Source organism: Chanodichthys erythropterus, chromosome 20, assembly GCF_024489055.1.
Source record: "Chanodichthys erythropterus isolate Z2021 chromosome 20, ASM2448905v1, whole genome shotgun sequence".
Taxonomy (NCBI): Eukaryota; Metazoa; Chordata; class Actinopteri; order Cypriniformes; family Xenocyprididae; genus Chanodichthys; species Chanodichthys erythropterus.
In genome coordinates this window covers 16,178,531-16,191,742 of record NC_090240.1, presented here as the reverse complement: position 1 = coordinate 16,191,742, position 13,212 = coordinate 16,178,531, and the positions used below count along the sequence as shown (strand labels likewise).

Sequence of the window (13,212 nt, the reverse complement as noted above, 5' to 3'; positions counted from 1 at the left end):
GTTGAGATTCGCCTGTTCTTCGGAGGTCTTTTAAACAAATGAGATTTATATAAGAAGGAGGAAACAATGGAGTTTGAGACTCACTGTATGTCATTTCCATGTACTGGACTAATTTAATTTCACCTTTAAACATGACGTAAGGGTACGTTTACATGGCAACAATGCACTAAAAATGGAACAGTTTTTACTTTGTGTTTTTCGAGCACAGGCAACAACGTTATTAAAACGATCCACGTTCACATGATAAAAAACACTGTATTCTGCTGCCAGACCAGTAGTTGGCGATGTCACTTTGTCATGTTTAGTCATGTTTCTGTAGTTTTCACATTTTCACTGTGAAACCCGTCATTAAAAGCTTGCATTTTCAGGCCAACGCCACGGTCGCAAAAATGCATAAAAATGTTCAATTTTTTGTTGAAAACAGTCTTGTGTAAAAGCCCCCTAAAACTATTAGAACAAATCTGAATCTGTATGATTAGCCTTTATACACCTATCAAAGCAGCCAATTATATAAAAATCATGCGATATTTTTAACACATTTATCGAATTTTGTGACTATTTGGAGTCAGGCTTCTTAACCAGCTAATAAACCAGTAATGTTTTTAAAAAATAAAAAAAAAATTCTTAATTTTTGAAATTAACTTTTAAATGTGCAATTATTTTTTTCCTAAACGTATGTCAATTCATAACAAGTCATTTTAGCATACCAAGATGTAAAACTAGTTTTGGGCAGTCATCATTCTCAGTTAAGGAAGTACAGTTATGGAATAATTTACCAATACAATACCAATATAAAAGACAAACATTAATAAAAAAAAAAAATAAAAAAAAAAAAATCAATTTTGTGACCATTAATAGTTTATTTAGGTTTTATACAACTGGTTATTTGCTAAATGTGTGCATTTTATATTTTTGTGTCTTTTAATATTTATATTGATTGTTTGTTGGTTGTTAGATTTCTTAGGTTCTCAGTAAAAGCCTAACTAGGGACACATGCTGCAAATTAGCTATTGACTAGAAGCATATAGAGAGAGAGAGCTCAAAATCGAACAACACTTAGTTAAACTGTATTGTCCCTGTCAAAAATAAAATAAAATAAAATAGTCCACAAGCTCTACAAGTCTTCTGAAAATGTTAAGATAGCTGCATAAGCTTCATTTTTCATGTTGAAGAACCAATGGCATTTGACGTCACTGATGACCTGGCATGATGCTTCATATAGACCACTTTTATAGAAATGTTACAATGCCTTTTTGTCATATTTAGAGTTTTCATAGTATGGAAAAGACCAGCTTGGACATGCTGTTAAAACTCTCCTTTTGGGTTCAATAGAAGAAAGTTGTGCAGTTTTGCATGATTACAGAATCATTTTTGGGTGAACCTTAATACTTGATTAAAATAGATAAAGCAGAGTAATTAATAATAATAATAATAATATAGTCAAACCTCAATGAACAGAAAGAAAGCAATGACAGTTCAGAACTAGGACTGGCACATTGAACCGTCAGACGTACCTCTTCTGCTGTTCTGAAAGGCTGTGATTTTACCGTTCGACACGGCCGACCGAGTGTTTACATATCTGAGGATGAAGCGCGTGAGATACACATCTGCTTCACGCACGTGTACCATCATTTTAACCGTATTCTGAGATGGAGGACAAGATAGAGGAGAAGGAGAAGAGGAGAGAGAGGGAAAGAGGAGGGGAGGGTGTACAGCACATAAGGCCTGTGTTAAAGACCTGAACTGTGGCTTTCTGTGTGTGATCATGTGATAGACCTGAGATGCAAGCTGCGCTGTGAGTGTGTCTTGAACATGGGGAGAAGGAGGGTTTGTAAAGAGAGGATCAAGTAGGACAGAAAGTCACCAGCTCATAGAGCAAAGAAGTGAGGAAGTTAGAAAGATGGAGAATTAAAACAGAGGGGTGCTCAAAGACTTACAATTCCCACAGAGGAAGTGTCTGCCATCCTCGATCACAGAGACCCGCCCCCTCACGTCCACGCCCCCGCGGTTGACATAGTGCAAGACCACATGAAACAGGTCTGGAGAGCCAACCACCACCTCAACCAGAACACGGGGCTAGAGAGCGAGAAAGAACGGCCCACAACAGAGAGACAATTGCAAAGCTGTTCCTTTAGACCACCACCAACCAGCACTACCGCCCAACACAGCAGCCAATGTATGCAAGCAGCACCAATCAAAAGCCTTGATCAAAGCCCTCAGCCAAGCCAAAGACACAGCACATTTCAATGACACATCACAGTCACATTTTGCACAAACTTTACACAAATTTACAAACATGCATGAACTTGAACATCTCATTCATCTTTACAAAATAATAATAACACTTTGTATTAAAGCTGCAGTCCGTAAGTTTTGCTTCTTTGTCGCCACCTCTGTTTCAAACCTGCAATTGCAGTTATTTGTGGAATTATCATCTTTACGTGGGTTTAGTCTGCTAAATGACTAAATGTAAATGTGAACTCCAGAATCACAGATTGTACGTATTAGAAGTATGACCAAAGTAGGAATTTTCAATGGAAAATGAACAAGTAAGTAACATTTCTGCCACTTTTGTTCTGACAGACTGAGAAAAAAGCATTACAATCGCGCTGTCAATGGTGATTAATCTAACGATCGCTTGGCTCGGATCAAACTGTGCAAATTATTATTATTGTTATACTTTGTTCTCAAATTGTTAATGTCAGCCACTCCACAGTCCGACGTCTTTTGCTTTTGACTACGGGTGAATCTCCAGACGATTGTCATTTGGATCTTTCTGGATAACAATCCGCCATCAAAATGATAAGTTTAACTATTGCAGCTGCTGTGAGAAAAGGCTATAAATGATCCGTCACACGCCATAAAGCCTAGCAGGGCAATACTAACCGAGCTGGGACTCCTTCCTTTATGTTTACAGGCGTGATGTAATGACGCAAAGACAAACGGCTGCATGCTGGAATTTCCTGCGGAAACCCACCAGTACCGCTTTTCTATTTTAAATTATTATTACAAGCTTGCCGTTGTGAATCGGGCTAAGGTAAGGAGATAGTGGTGACCTGGCTGGTTATGTACTTGCTCAAAAATGGATTCTGGATCATTTTTAACCAAAAAACAGTTACAGACTGCAGCTTTAAATTAGTTTTAAATTTAAAAGAAGTCATATTTATTCACATTATATTTAATATTATCACAGTATCTAAGCATTTACTTCTGTAATGTGACATACTTCCTAGATACCCAACAAGAAAAAAAATCTAGACTAGGATTTGATGTTGTACAAATTAAAATTGTGTGTTTGCTAGTTTGCGACTGCGCCGTGCACTTTACACTCTGCGTTTAGATCGTTCAAATAGGGCCCTAAGCAATGTTCCCTCTAATTTTTTTTCTCACTGAGCAAAACTTTTCTCTGTTGAGCGCACATTTTGGCCACCTGAGCAAAAACATACTCTATATCAGACCTGTACAATGAACGTAAACACACACACAAAAAAAATGGTTTTATCATGCAACTGTAACGTTTAACTTTAATGTGCCGTTTCTGTTTTATTTGACCCTTGATGTAACTTAGTGATTTATTAAATAATATGTTTGAAAACAAGCAGTTCAGTCACTAAATTAAGCACATTTTAGGTTACTTGAGACTTTTTCACATTGCTGTATTAACTGTACCAGTTTTTACAAAGAAATTCTATTAAAAAATAATTTCTGTCCTCCTGCAGGACAGTTCAATTCTTTCCAATAATATAATATGAGCAGTTACAATGATGGTTTGGGACAACCATAATGTGTTTTTGTACAGTCAATTATTAGCAACAGACAGCGTTAAACCATCAAAATTACATGTTTATTGCTTATTAATTTCCCAGATTTTATATACCAGGAGGTTAAGATTTTTCGTGGCAAGGAGGCCTAAACAATCCCCTTGTGAGATCATTTTTTTTATTAGGCTTGCATTATAATATAATAAAATATAATATAATATTTAAGTATTTAAACTGATATACAGTATTATATCAGTTTAAATGCTTCCATTTGTTTTAATATATTATATAGTGAAAACAAACTGAAGCATTTAAACTGACAGCTAAATATTTTTAAGAATAGTAAACGTTAACTCTTTTGTAGTTATCTAAACATCCCTGAAACCCACACCACCACCACACACAAAAATCTATTTAAACTGAGGTATATCACTGATGTATTTTGAGTTTTCAAGCTACACCTGTGGTGGGTGTGTGATTGTAAATGTCTCAGAGTTTTGTTAACTCTATAGCGAGTTGTCGACAATAACTCTATAGCGGTTGTCCAGAGCACTGCAATTATTTCTCATTTAAACTACTACAATAATTTTCATGTCTGTTCTCTGCGCGGCAATTATTTCTTCTGCGCGGCCGCGCACTTCTGAAGCCTGAGCACGCGCGCAGCTTAGAGGGAACATTGGCCCTAAGTCTCATAAGTGTGTGTGTCTCACCTGTATGAGGGACATCTGTGCGTACCCCCTCCAGCTGAAGCTCTCAAACTCTAGAGGATTGTAACCAAACCTCACCGGACGTCCATCCATTGTGGTTCCGTCCTCCACCTCAAACTTCATATGGTGCAGGTCTGGGAAGTAATGATCCGGCCGCGGTCTAAACAAGCACATCAGAGTGATGACAGCCGCCCACACATAAAAGTGATTAGTGCACACTTCTACATCTGTGTGTGCTTTTCCTCATCACTTACTGGTTGCATTTGGGTCCCTCCACATTGGGTCTGCATCGACACCGCCCCTGTCTCTGATCACATGCCTGCCCAACTGAGCCTCCAATGTCACACTGACAGCCTGCATGCACACAGGGACGAGAGTTTAACCCATCTCTTCATTGAAGTGTTGATAATGTCTGCTTGAGATTGAGTTTGTACCTTGGCACCCAAAGTAGTTGTTATTTTGAAGGCTGAAGTATCCATCCTTGCACACGCTACATGTGCCACTGCACACATTGGGTTTACAGAAACACTGGCCGGTGCTCTGATTCACACACAGACGGGTGTTTGTTAACTTTGCTCTTGGAATTGCGTTTGTAAGATGGAGCTATTACTGGAAATATTTCCATACCTGAGTGCACTCTGCAACCTCGCTCAGTGTTCCTGCTGTATTACAGTCACAGGCTGCAAAATCAGTCAGTACATACATTAGCAGAAATATATAATCCATTATTATTATTATACAGTCAAACCAAAAATTATTCAGACGTTTTTGATACATTTTTACTAGTGGGTGCAGGACACTATAGTTCATTTCTGTAAGTGAGGATAGCAAAATAAAGTAAACTGTGACATATTATACCCAAAAATTCTTCATACAGTAAAATTGATAACAAATTTGGGACCAAAAATTATTCAGACACTTTGACCTGACCATGTTTTGCTTAAGTGTTAAGATTATTTTTTTCTGACACAGTTTAACTCTGAGATCTTGTCATATTTTATTACTATTTTTTTTAAACTATAGTGAATAAACTGTAATAATGAATGAAATATTCAAGGTGTCTGAATACATTTTAGTATATGCAGTTTACTAACAAGCTACAGATTCAAAAAAATACACTGTCACCAGAGTCTGATTGGTCAGAATAGCTAACAAAATGGCAGTTGTTTGTCTACATGTAGCCCCAATCACTTAAAACAGCATTTTGTGTTGTGTGTCCAAACTTTTCTCTTACTTGAGCATCCATAGACTGTATCAGGAGAAAGATTCCAGTAGAGAGGCTTACAGCGATCACACGCCACCCCTTCTACATTCGGCAGACACTCGCAGGAGCCCTGAAGTATAAAAAAACAAGCATTGAGAGTCAGGACTAAGAAAAAAAATTGTAAAAGGCCAAGATCCTCAATTACAGCATTAATTAAAAAGTGACAGTGTAAAAGATATGACTTTTTAAGATCAAAAATACAGAATAGTTTTCTATTTGAATATATTTTAAAATGTAAAATGCAAAGCTGAATTTTCAGCATCATTACTCCAGTCTTCAGTGTCACATGATCCCTCAGAAATCATTCTAATACGATGAAACATTTCTTATATTATCAATGTTGAAAACAGTGCTGTTTGATATTTTTGTGGAAAACACAATACTTTTATTTAGGATTATTTGATGAATAGAAAGTTTAAAAGAACAGCATTTATTTTGTAAAAATCTACTGCAACATTATGCAAATTTTTACAGTACTTCTTTTTAAAAAAAAAACACTACACGTATGGGTCACCACATGTGATAATGTGCCATACTACTACTGAAATGTTGCTGCATACTTCACATAATATTTTATTTTCATCATGCATCATGCAGTATGCATATATGCAGTATCCTAGTAATCCATTCTGGATGTAGCCATGATTAATATTGAAAAAAATCAATAAAGCTCACCACAGTGGGCAGGATATCATTATGAACAGAACCTGCTGGGTTACACGTCCCGACTAGAGCATAAAAAGACAAAGAGCACCATCAGAACTACTGTAAATGAATTTAATAAACAGGATTTTGTTTGAGCAAACGTCTATGCAAGATCACCTTGGCAGAGGGGAAAGCCATATGACCCAGGACTGCAGCTATCACACCTCTGACCCTCAATGTTTGGCAGACACACACACTGCCCAGACACTGGATCACAGGAACTGAAGCGAGAGCCCTCCACTGAGCAATGACATGCTGAAACAGAGAAAATCACCGGTTACAGCAGACAATCCTTCCCTTGTTTCCACCGTGATAAGAGTCATGTGACTTACCTGTGCAGCTGGGATAAGAGTAGTATCCGGGGGCACACTGGTCACATTTGGGGCCACTGTAGTTGGGTCTGCAGTTACACTGACCCGACACACTACAGCTGGAGTCCAAAGATGTGCGAGTGTCACAAGTGCACACTGAGAAAAAGGTTAAATAAAGTTAGAACTGAGATAAAACAAACAGAGCCATTCTTGATGTATATGCACTGTGTGTGTCTCACCCTGGCAGTTTGGATACGAGTGGAACCCTGAGCGACACTGCTCACAGCGAGGACCAGTGAACTCCGGCCTGCACAAACACTGACCGACCGCGTCACACATCTCAGGCAAAGAGCCCACAACACTGCAACCACAATCTACAGAGAGAGAAATTAAATTAAATTCAAACTTTATTTTGAAGTCAACATGAAATGCATTCGCAATCCATCTTACATATGTGAAATTTATCAGAGTGGAAAAGTTTATTCAATGAGATCAAATGTAGGAAGTGACTTGAATTGCATTGACTGGTTCATGAGCGGGCATTCAATACAAGAATGGAGCAAGAACTGCGTGTGAGTTTGCAGACAACAGTGGAGTTACTACTGAGTTAATAGTCAAGAAGTGTTTTTGAACAAATCAGTTGAGTAAATGATTCAATGACTCATAAAGACAATCACTAATCTCATACCTAAGTGAATCAATGTTTGTGAAGAAAATGATCAGGGGTGCGTTTCCCAAAAGCATCGTTAGCCAACTAACATTGCAAGTTTCGCCGTTACTTACACAGTTCAATGATTTGGTGTTTCCCGAAACAATCGTTCAAACAAACATTTGTAAACTGCATCGCAAACTTGTGTGGTTGGAAGGACAGCTCTTGCGCTGTGGTTAGAATCATAGTTTCCTGTTTTTATGACATGGGGACTTAATAAATCGTTATCTTGAGCAAAATAAGCAAGCTGACATTAAGTACAATGTATATCTTTTATTTCAAATATATACAAATGTCATTTATATATTTTAGTTTGTCAAGAGATTTTAAGCACCATTTTTGAAACATGCTCTAGAACGTAAGAATGAGCCTATGACTGTTTGGGAAACAGTAGTGACTAGCTAGCTGATTTATCAACGATGCATCATACTATGGTAGTGAAGCAGCGAGTTACGTCGTTGTACGGGAAACACACCCCTGGTTGAGTGAATGATTCAATGGCTTACTTATCAAGATAGTCACTTGTTTTGTTCCTAAATGGTTTAGTGTTTTTGAACAAGTCAGTTGAGTACAAGAATAAATGACTAATAAAACAGTCACATGTTTTGTACTTGAATGAATTAATGTCTTTGAACAAACCTATTTGGTTGAGAGAATGATTCAAGTGACTCGCTTATAAAAACAGACTCTTCTTTTATTGCGGAATGAATCAGTGTCTTTGAACAAATTAGTTGAGCAAAAGAATCAGTGAATAAATACAGTATATATGGCTTAATTTGTGTACTTGCACACTATTCGATGCTATTTTGTATTAATAGTGTGAATAGTCATTTTTGGACTTTAAATAGTGTATAAATGCACAGAGTATAGTGCGTCATTTGTGGCACAAGTAGTCACTTGTTTTGTTGCTGAATGATTCTGTTTTTGAAAAAGTCAGTTGAGTAAAGTGACTCATAAAGACAGTGACTTGTTTCATTCTTGAATGAATCAATGTTTTTGAACTAATCTACTTGGTTGAAAGAATGATCCAAATGACTCATTTATAAAGGCAGTCACTTGTTTTGTTTCAGAATGAATCAGTGTTTTGAATTAATTGGCTAAGTGAAAGAATCAAAAGACTGGAATAATGACTGAAAAACCACCACTAATACACAGAGTAACAAGCTAACAGTGTGTGAATGTGCAAATTTAGACAAGCAGTGTGATATAAACAGTGAAAAGTCCCATTGCTACAGGAATGCTATTTCAGCACTCAGTCAATCAAATGAGTAATATCAGCCAAAAACCAAAAGCCAAAAGGAAAGGTGGAGAAAGTTAGCTCACATTTTAAAATGTGCACTGAAGAATCACGCACAATAAGACCAAGAATGTGTGTTGAGTATGTAAACAGGGTACAATTTTACATTGATCTTAGACTTCTAAGTCAAGTCATCTTCATTTATATAGCACATTTCACAATATATATTGTCTCAAAGCAGCTTCACGGTGACAATAGGAAAATTCTTATCGAGCTAAAGTAGGTTTTTGATTGAATCAGTTTCTTTGTAAAAATTGTTAATTATTACTTTAGGGGACGCTTAAATGACACCTTTCCTACTGAAACCCGAATACCTTTAATGCATTCTTGCCATTCATTTACGTGTTTTTAGTTTTGCATGTTTGAGTGAGTATGTGCACAGAAGCTTGGCCTTTTTAAAAAAGTGATATTTGCCAAATTAAGCAGTAAAAGAATTCACAGGAAACAGTTTATTTGTGGCTGTATTGTGAAGTTCATGGTTTGGCAGTACTCATAGGGGATTTTGGAGCTCAGTGAGATTAGAGTTGGCAAGCACTCACATTGGCATAATGGGTAGTTGAAGTAGCCGGGCGCACACTGCTCGCATGAATACCCCTGAAACCCGCTCCGACAAACGCACTGGCCCGTTACTGCATCACAGGACCCATCCAGGCAACCCTGGCCTGAACACTGACAGCCTGGGGGGAAGAGAGCGAGAATATGTGCATGTTTGCATTGCTTTTGTATTTGGGTGGTATACTGTGCTCGCAAACACTCCAACTATGCACAAGATCAACAGCAGTTCAGCAGACACTGATGCGACAATCTGCATGTGTTTGCTCAGATGTCACCTGCTGCTGCAGCTTACAGAGAAAAGACAAAAACGGACAGAAAGCGACAGCTGACAAGTTATGTACTTACATTAAAATATCACTGTGATTAACTCAGTGACAATTATAAAACTCACAAATAGCATTTAATTTAATAATTTTAATGTACATTCAGATAAAGTTCAAAATGTTATGAAAATGTTAGATTCATATACGTAAATATATTAAATATTTGCACTACTGATCTGTTCAGCTGTCTATTATGTTTGTTAATGACTGTAAAGTAAACTTTAAAACTATACCTCACATGCACCTGTTTATTTAATTTGTTTATTTTAAAAAATGTATAATCATGTGATGTCACCACACAGCATATGAAAGGGTCAGAGTGTGTGTGTCCTTACGTTGGCAGTTGAGGCCGAAGTGTCCATGAGTACAGGTGTCACAGTGCTCTCCAGTGAATTCGGGTTTACACACACATGTATTGGTGCGAGGGTCCGGCCTACAGGAGTTCCCTTCTGTGCCTGCAGCACTGCACTCACAGTCTGAAAACACAAGGATGTAATAAAACGGGTGAGAAATCAATGAATAAGAATTTAATCAAATCAAAATTAGTCAAACTGAATCAAATCAGTGTCTTACTGATGATTTCTCCTGCAGGTCTGGCCTCTCCACTGATGTAAACCTCTGACAAGAATAAACACAAGGAAACAAATTTTATAATAAACAAGTAGGTTTCCTTACGTCTTACAGTTGATCTACTTCAAAGTTCGTCTTGAGAGAGCAGGTATTAACAGCTGTACAAACAATGTTTTCATCCACACAGTATCTTCATTTATGTGTTACAAATATTCAAATCGTCACAGAAATACTGAGATAAAAGTTTATAGTTCAGATATAAACACTTATGTTTATGTTATCGATCAAAAGTTAGCAAATCAGCTTCTGAAAGAAACTTGTAGCTGAAAACGACGCATTTCTCGATTACATTGTTTCACCATCAGGTGGCGACAAGTGACTGTTAAAAAATGCATTTGATGTTGAATCATTCATTCAACAGATTCTTTCAAATACACTGATTCATCCAGTAATGAAACAAGAGTATTTATGAGTGAGTCTTTGAATCATACATCCAAACAGATTTTTTTAAAAAATAATGCAAAAATAAAACAAACATTTTAAAATAAACTGCAGCAATTAATATTTTGTCAGAACCTCTAGTAATAAATTACGTTATTTCGTTTAGTTGTCATTCAGAATCGTGATCTTAGCTTGACAAACAAAAAAAGTTTCTCAATTTATCCTGAATTGTGCAGCTCTAAGTTTATTTAACGCTGATTTATTTAATCTTCATATAAATTATAAGAAAGATTTGTTTACATTTTATTTATTATTTAAAATTATTTATTGTTTGCCTTAATTAAAAATGCATTGGTTAAATTCAAACTTTTTTTCTACTGTCCTTTATAAAAATAAATACATTTTTCAATAAACATCAATACCGAACAATATGAAACATTATATCAGGATTTTTTTTTTTTGCTGTATCGCCCAGCCCCTACATATGTTTGTTTGATGATTGTTTAGAGATCATCTGCACTGGATACATTTATCTGAAAAAATATATCTGCAAGCAGCAATTAAGGGTTAAGCAAACAAGAAAGCTAGCAGCAGACCAACAATGTCATAATGGATTATGATAGCAACTGAGACAAAGACACTGCATGCCAATTTTGAAGTCAATCGGACCAACTGTACTGTAGTTAGAGCCAATTTTATGTTTTGTTCAATTATAGCGCCAATAAGTGGCGCAGTCCCACCGCTTTTTTTGGTGTGTGTATCCTCAGAGTGCCCCTATACATAAGTGTGCCAAATTTGGTGAAAATATCTAATTTCATTTAAGAATTATAGACATTTGTATGTATTAACACATAAAAAATTACCCACACCTGACTTTGATTACATTTTTTTGCCACTTACTATCAAAATTTTGACATTTGGCCATTAGTGTATAGTCAACGACCCATATTTTCGATTTTCCTATGGTGGTTTCCTCTCGATCGGACTAACAGTTTCTAAGATATTTGCAAATGTTTTTTAAACGCTAAATCACAACGTTGCACTAACCATGAGCCGAAACCTATCATGTTTGGATGTTTGGATCAAGGATTCACTGAAAATAACACATCCTAAGTTATAAGCATGTAAATATTTTTGGTCCGATAGTTCTCAGACTCGTTCAAAGCATCATGCCAATGACCCATACCGAATTTCGTAATGATACGTTCATAAAATACAGCATTTTACTACAAAATTAAAAATGGCCGACGCCCAAATGGCTAAAATGGGAAAATTAAGAAGTTATAAGCAAAAATAGACATTTTTTGTATCTCCGGACCATAAGGTGGCTCTGCGCCAAAACGCAGCATGTGACCTCAGGTCATGCTTGTGATGACATGGACCAAGTTTGGTCTGAATACGATAAAGCGAAAATAGTTTAATAAATCAACTTGAATTCCACAATTTTTGTCGGCTTGGTCTGAAGATGATCTGGTTCAATTTCATGAAAATCTGAGCAACAGCCTAGGAGGAGTTTGAACAAGTAGGTTTTTCAGAAAACTTAAAATATTAATGATGGAAAATGGGTGCAATCGAATCGTTTTGAGCCATTATGGTTCAAAAGTTATTAACATAAATATAAGTGCAGGTTTGGACAGTTGGTGGCGCTAGAGGGATTGAGTTAGAGACTCCAAATTTGCTATGGTGACAGTTCAGACTGGCTTCTATCTGTGTGCCAAAATTCATAACTTTCCCGCTGCCATAGACTTCCAGAGTGAAGAAGAAGCAGAAGAACACCAACGGATACAGTAGATGCCTAGGCACCTTCGGTGCTTGGCCCCTAATAATTGCTAAAACCTTCATAAAAGCTTCAAAGACAAACACACAAACACACACAGACTTACGGTAGCAGTCAGGGAAGCGTTCGTATCCCTCTGCACATGTGTCACAGTTCTCGCCGGTGTAGTTGGGTTTACAGTAGCAGCGTCCGGTCAGGTCCTCACATGTGCCGTCAGTGAACTCAGACTCACACTGACACTCTGAAAAACACATGAGAGAATCAGAGAAAACAAGCAAAAGAACAGAACAAGCTTTAACTATATCTACAGTTTTTTATTCATGTAAATGCATGTATGGCCAGTGTTGTTATCGCTAATTAAACTAAAACTATTAAAATAATGTATTCATTGAAATAAAGCTGAAACAAAATAAAATATAAATATCAGACAATTTGAAAACTGAAAATATAAAAGTTAATTAAAGATATTAATAAATATTATTTAAATAATACTAAAATAACACTGCGTATGACTGGAGACTCACTTGAACAGGCGGATATGGACTCCAGAGGATGGTCAGGAGATCTATAGTAGCCAGGAATGCAGCTTTCACAGTTGATGCCTGTGGTGTGATGCTGTGAGAGAATAAAAATCATAGGATGTACTTGCAAAAACATCAAAAGCTGTGTTTCCACATGTAATGAGCATGTATTTGATGCCAAAAAATGTTGTATGCACCTACTGACCATAAATGCAATAAATGTCTAGGTAAGTTTTGAGCCGCAGCCAATGCCGCTGTACTAAGTTTGATT

The 13,212-nt window shown here is 36.8% G+C and overlaps 1 protein-coding gene across 2 annotated transcripts in view; it reads right to left on the bottom strand.

Moving 5' to 3' along the window:
- Nucleotides 1-13,212, bottom strand: part of lama5 (laminin, alpha 5) — a 114,641-nt gene that overhangs the window by 48,491 nt on the left and 52,938 nt on the right. The window contains exons 9-23 of one of the 2 annotated variants that reach the window (XM_067372383.1): nucleotides 12,945-13,035; nucleotides 12,527-12,661; nucleotides 10,206-10,250; nucleotides 9,968-10,108; nucleotides 9,294-9,431; nucleotides 6,988-7,122; nucleotides 6,770-6,904; nucleotides 6,555-6,692; nucleotides 6,408-6,460; nucleotides 5,703-5,802; nucleotides 5,096-5,148; nucleotides 4,903-5,008; nucleotides 4,723-4,822; nucleotides 4,472-4,628; nucleotides 1,938-2,076 (exon numbers count right to left, since the gene is read on the bottom strand). In XM_067372383.1, coding sequence (XP_067228484.1) covers nucleotides 1,938-2,076; nucleotides 4,472-4,628; nucleotides 4,723-4,822; nucleotides 4,903-5,008; nucleotides 5,096-5,148; nucleotides 5,703-5,802; nucleotides 6,408-6,460; nucleotides 6,555-6,692; nucleotides 6,770-6,904; nucleotides 6,988-7,122; nucleotides 9,294-9,431; nucleotides 9,968-10,108; nucleotides 10,206-10,250; nucleotides 12,527-12,661; nucleotides 12,945-13,035 — 1,666 coding nt within the window. Of the gene's footprint in view, nucleotides 1-1,514; nucleotides 1,645-1,937; nucleotides 2,077-4,471; nucleotides 4,629-4,722; nucleotides 4,823-4,902; nucleotides 5,009-5,095; nucleotides 5,149-5,702; nucleotides 5,803-6,407; nucleotides 6,461-6,554; nucleotides 6,693-6,769; nucleotides 6,905-6,987; nucleotides 7,123-9,293; nucleotides 9,432-9,967; nucleotides 10,109-10,205; nucleotides 10,251-12,526; nucleotides 12,662-12,944; nucleotides 13,036-13,212 lie in introns of both variants that reach the window. The other variant, XM_067372384.1, reaches the window with a different exon arrangement.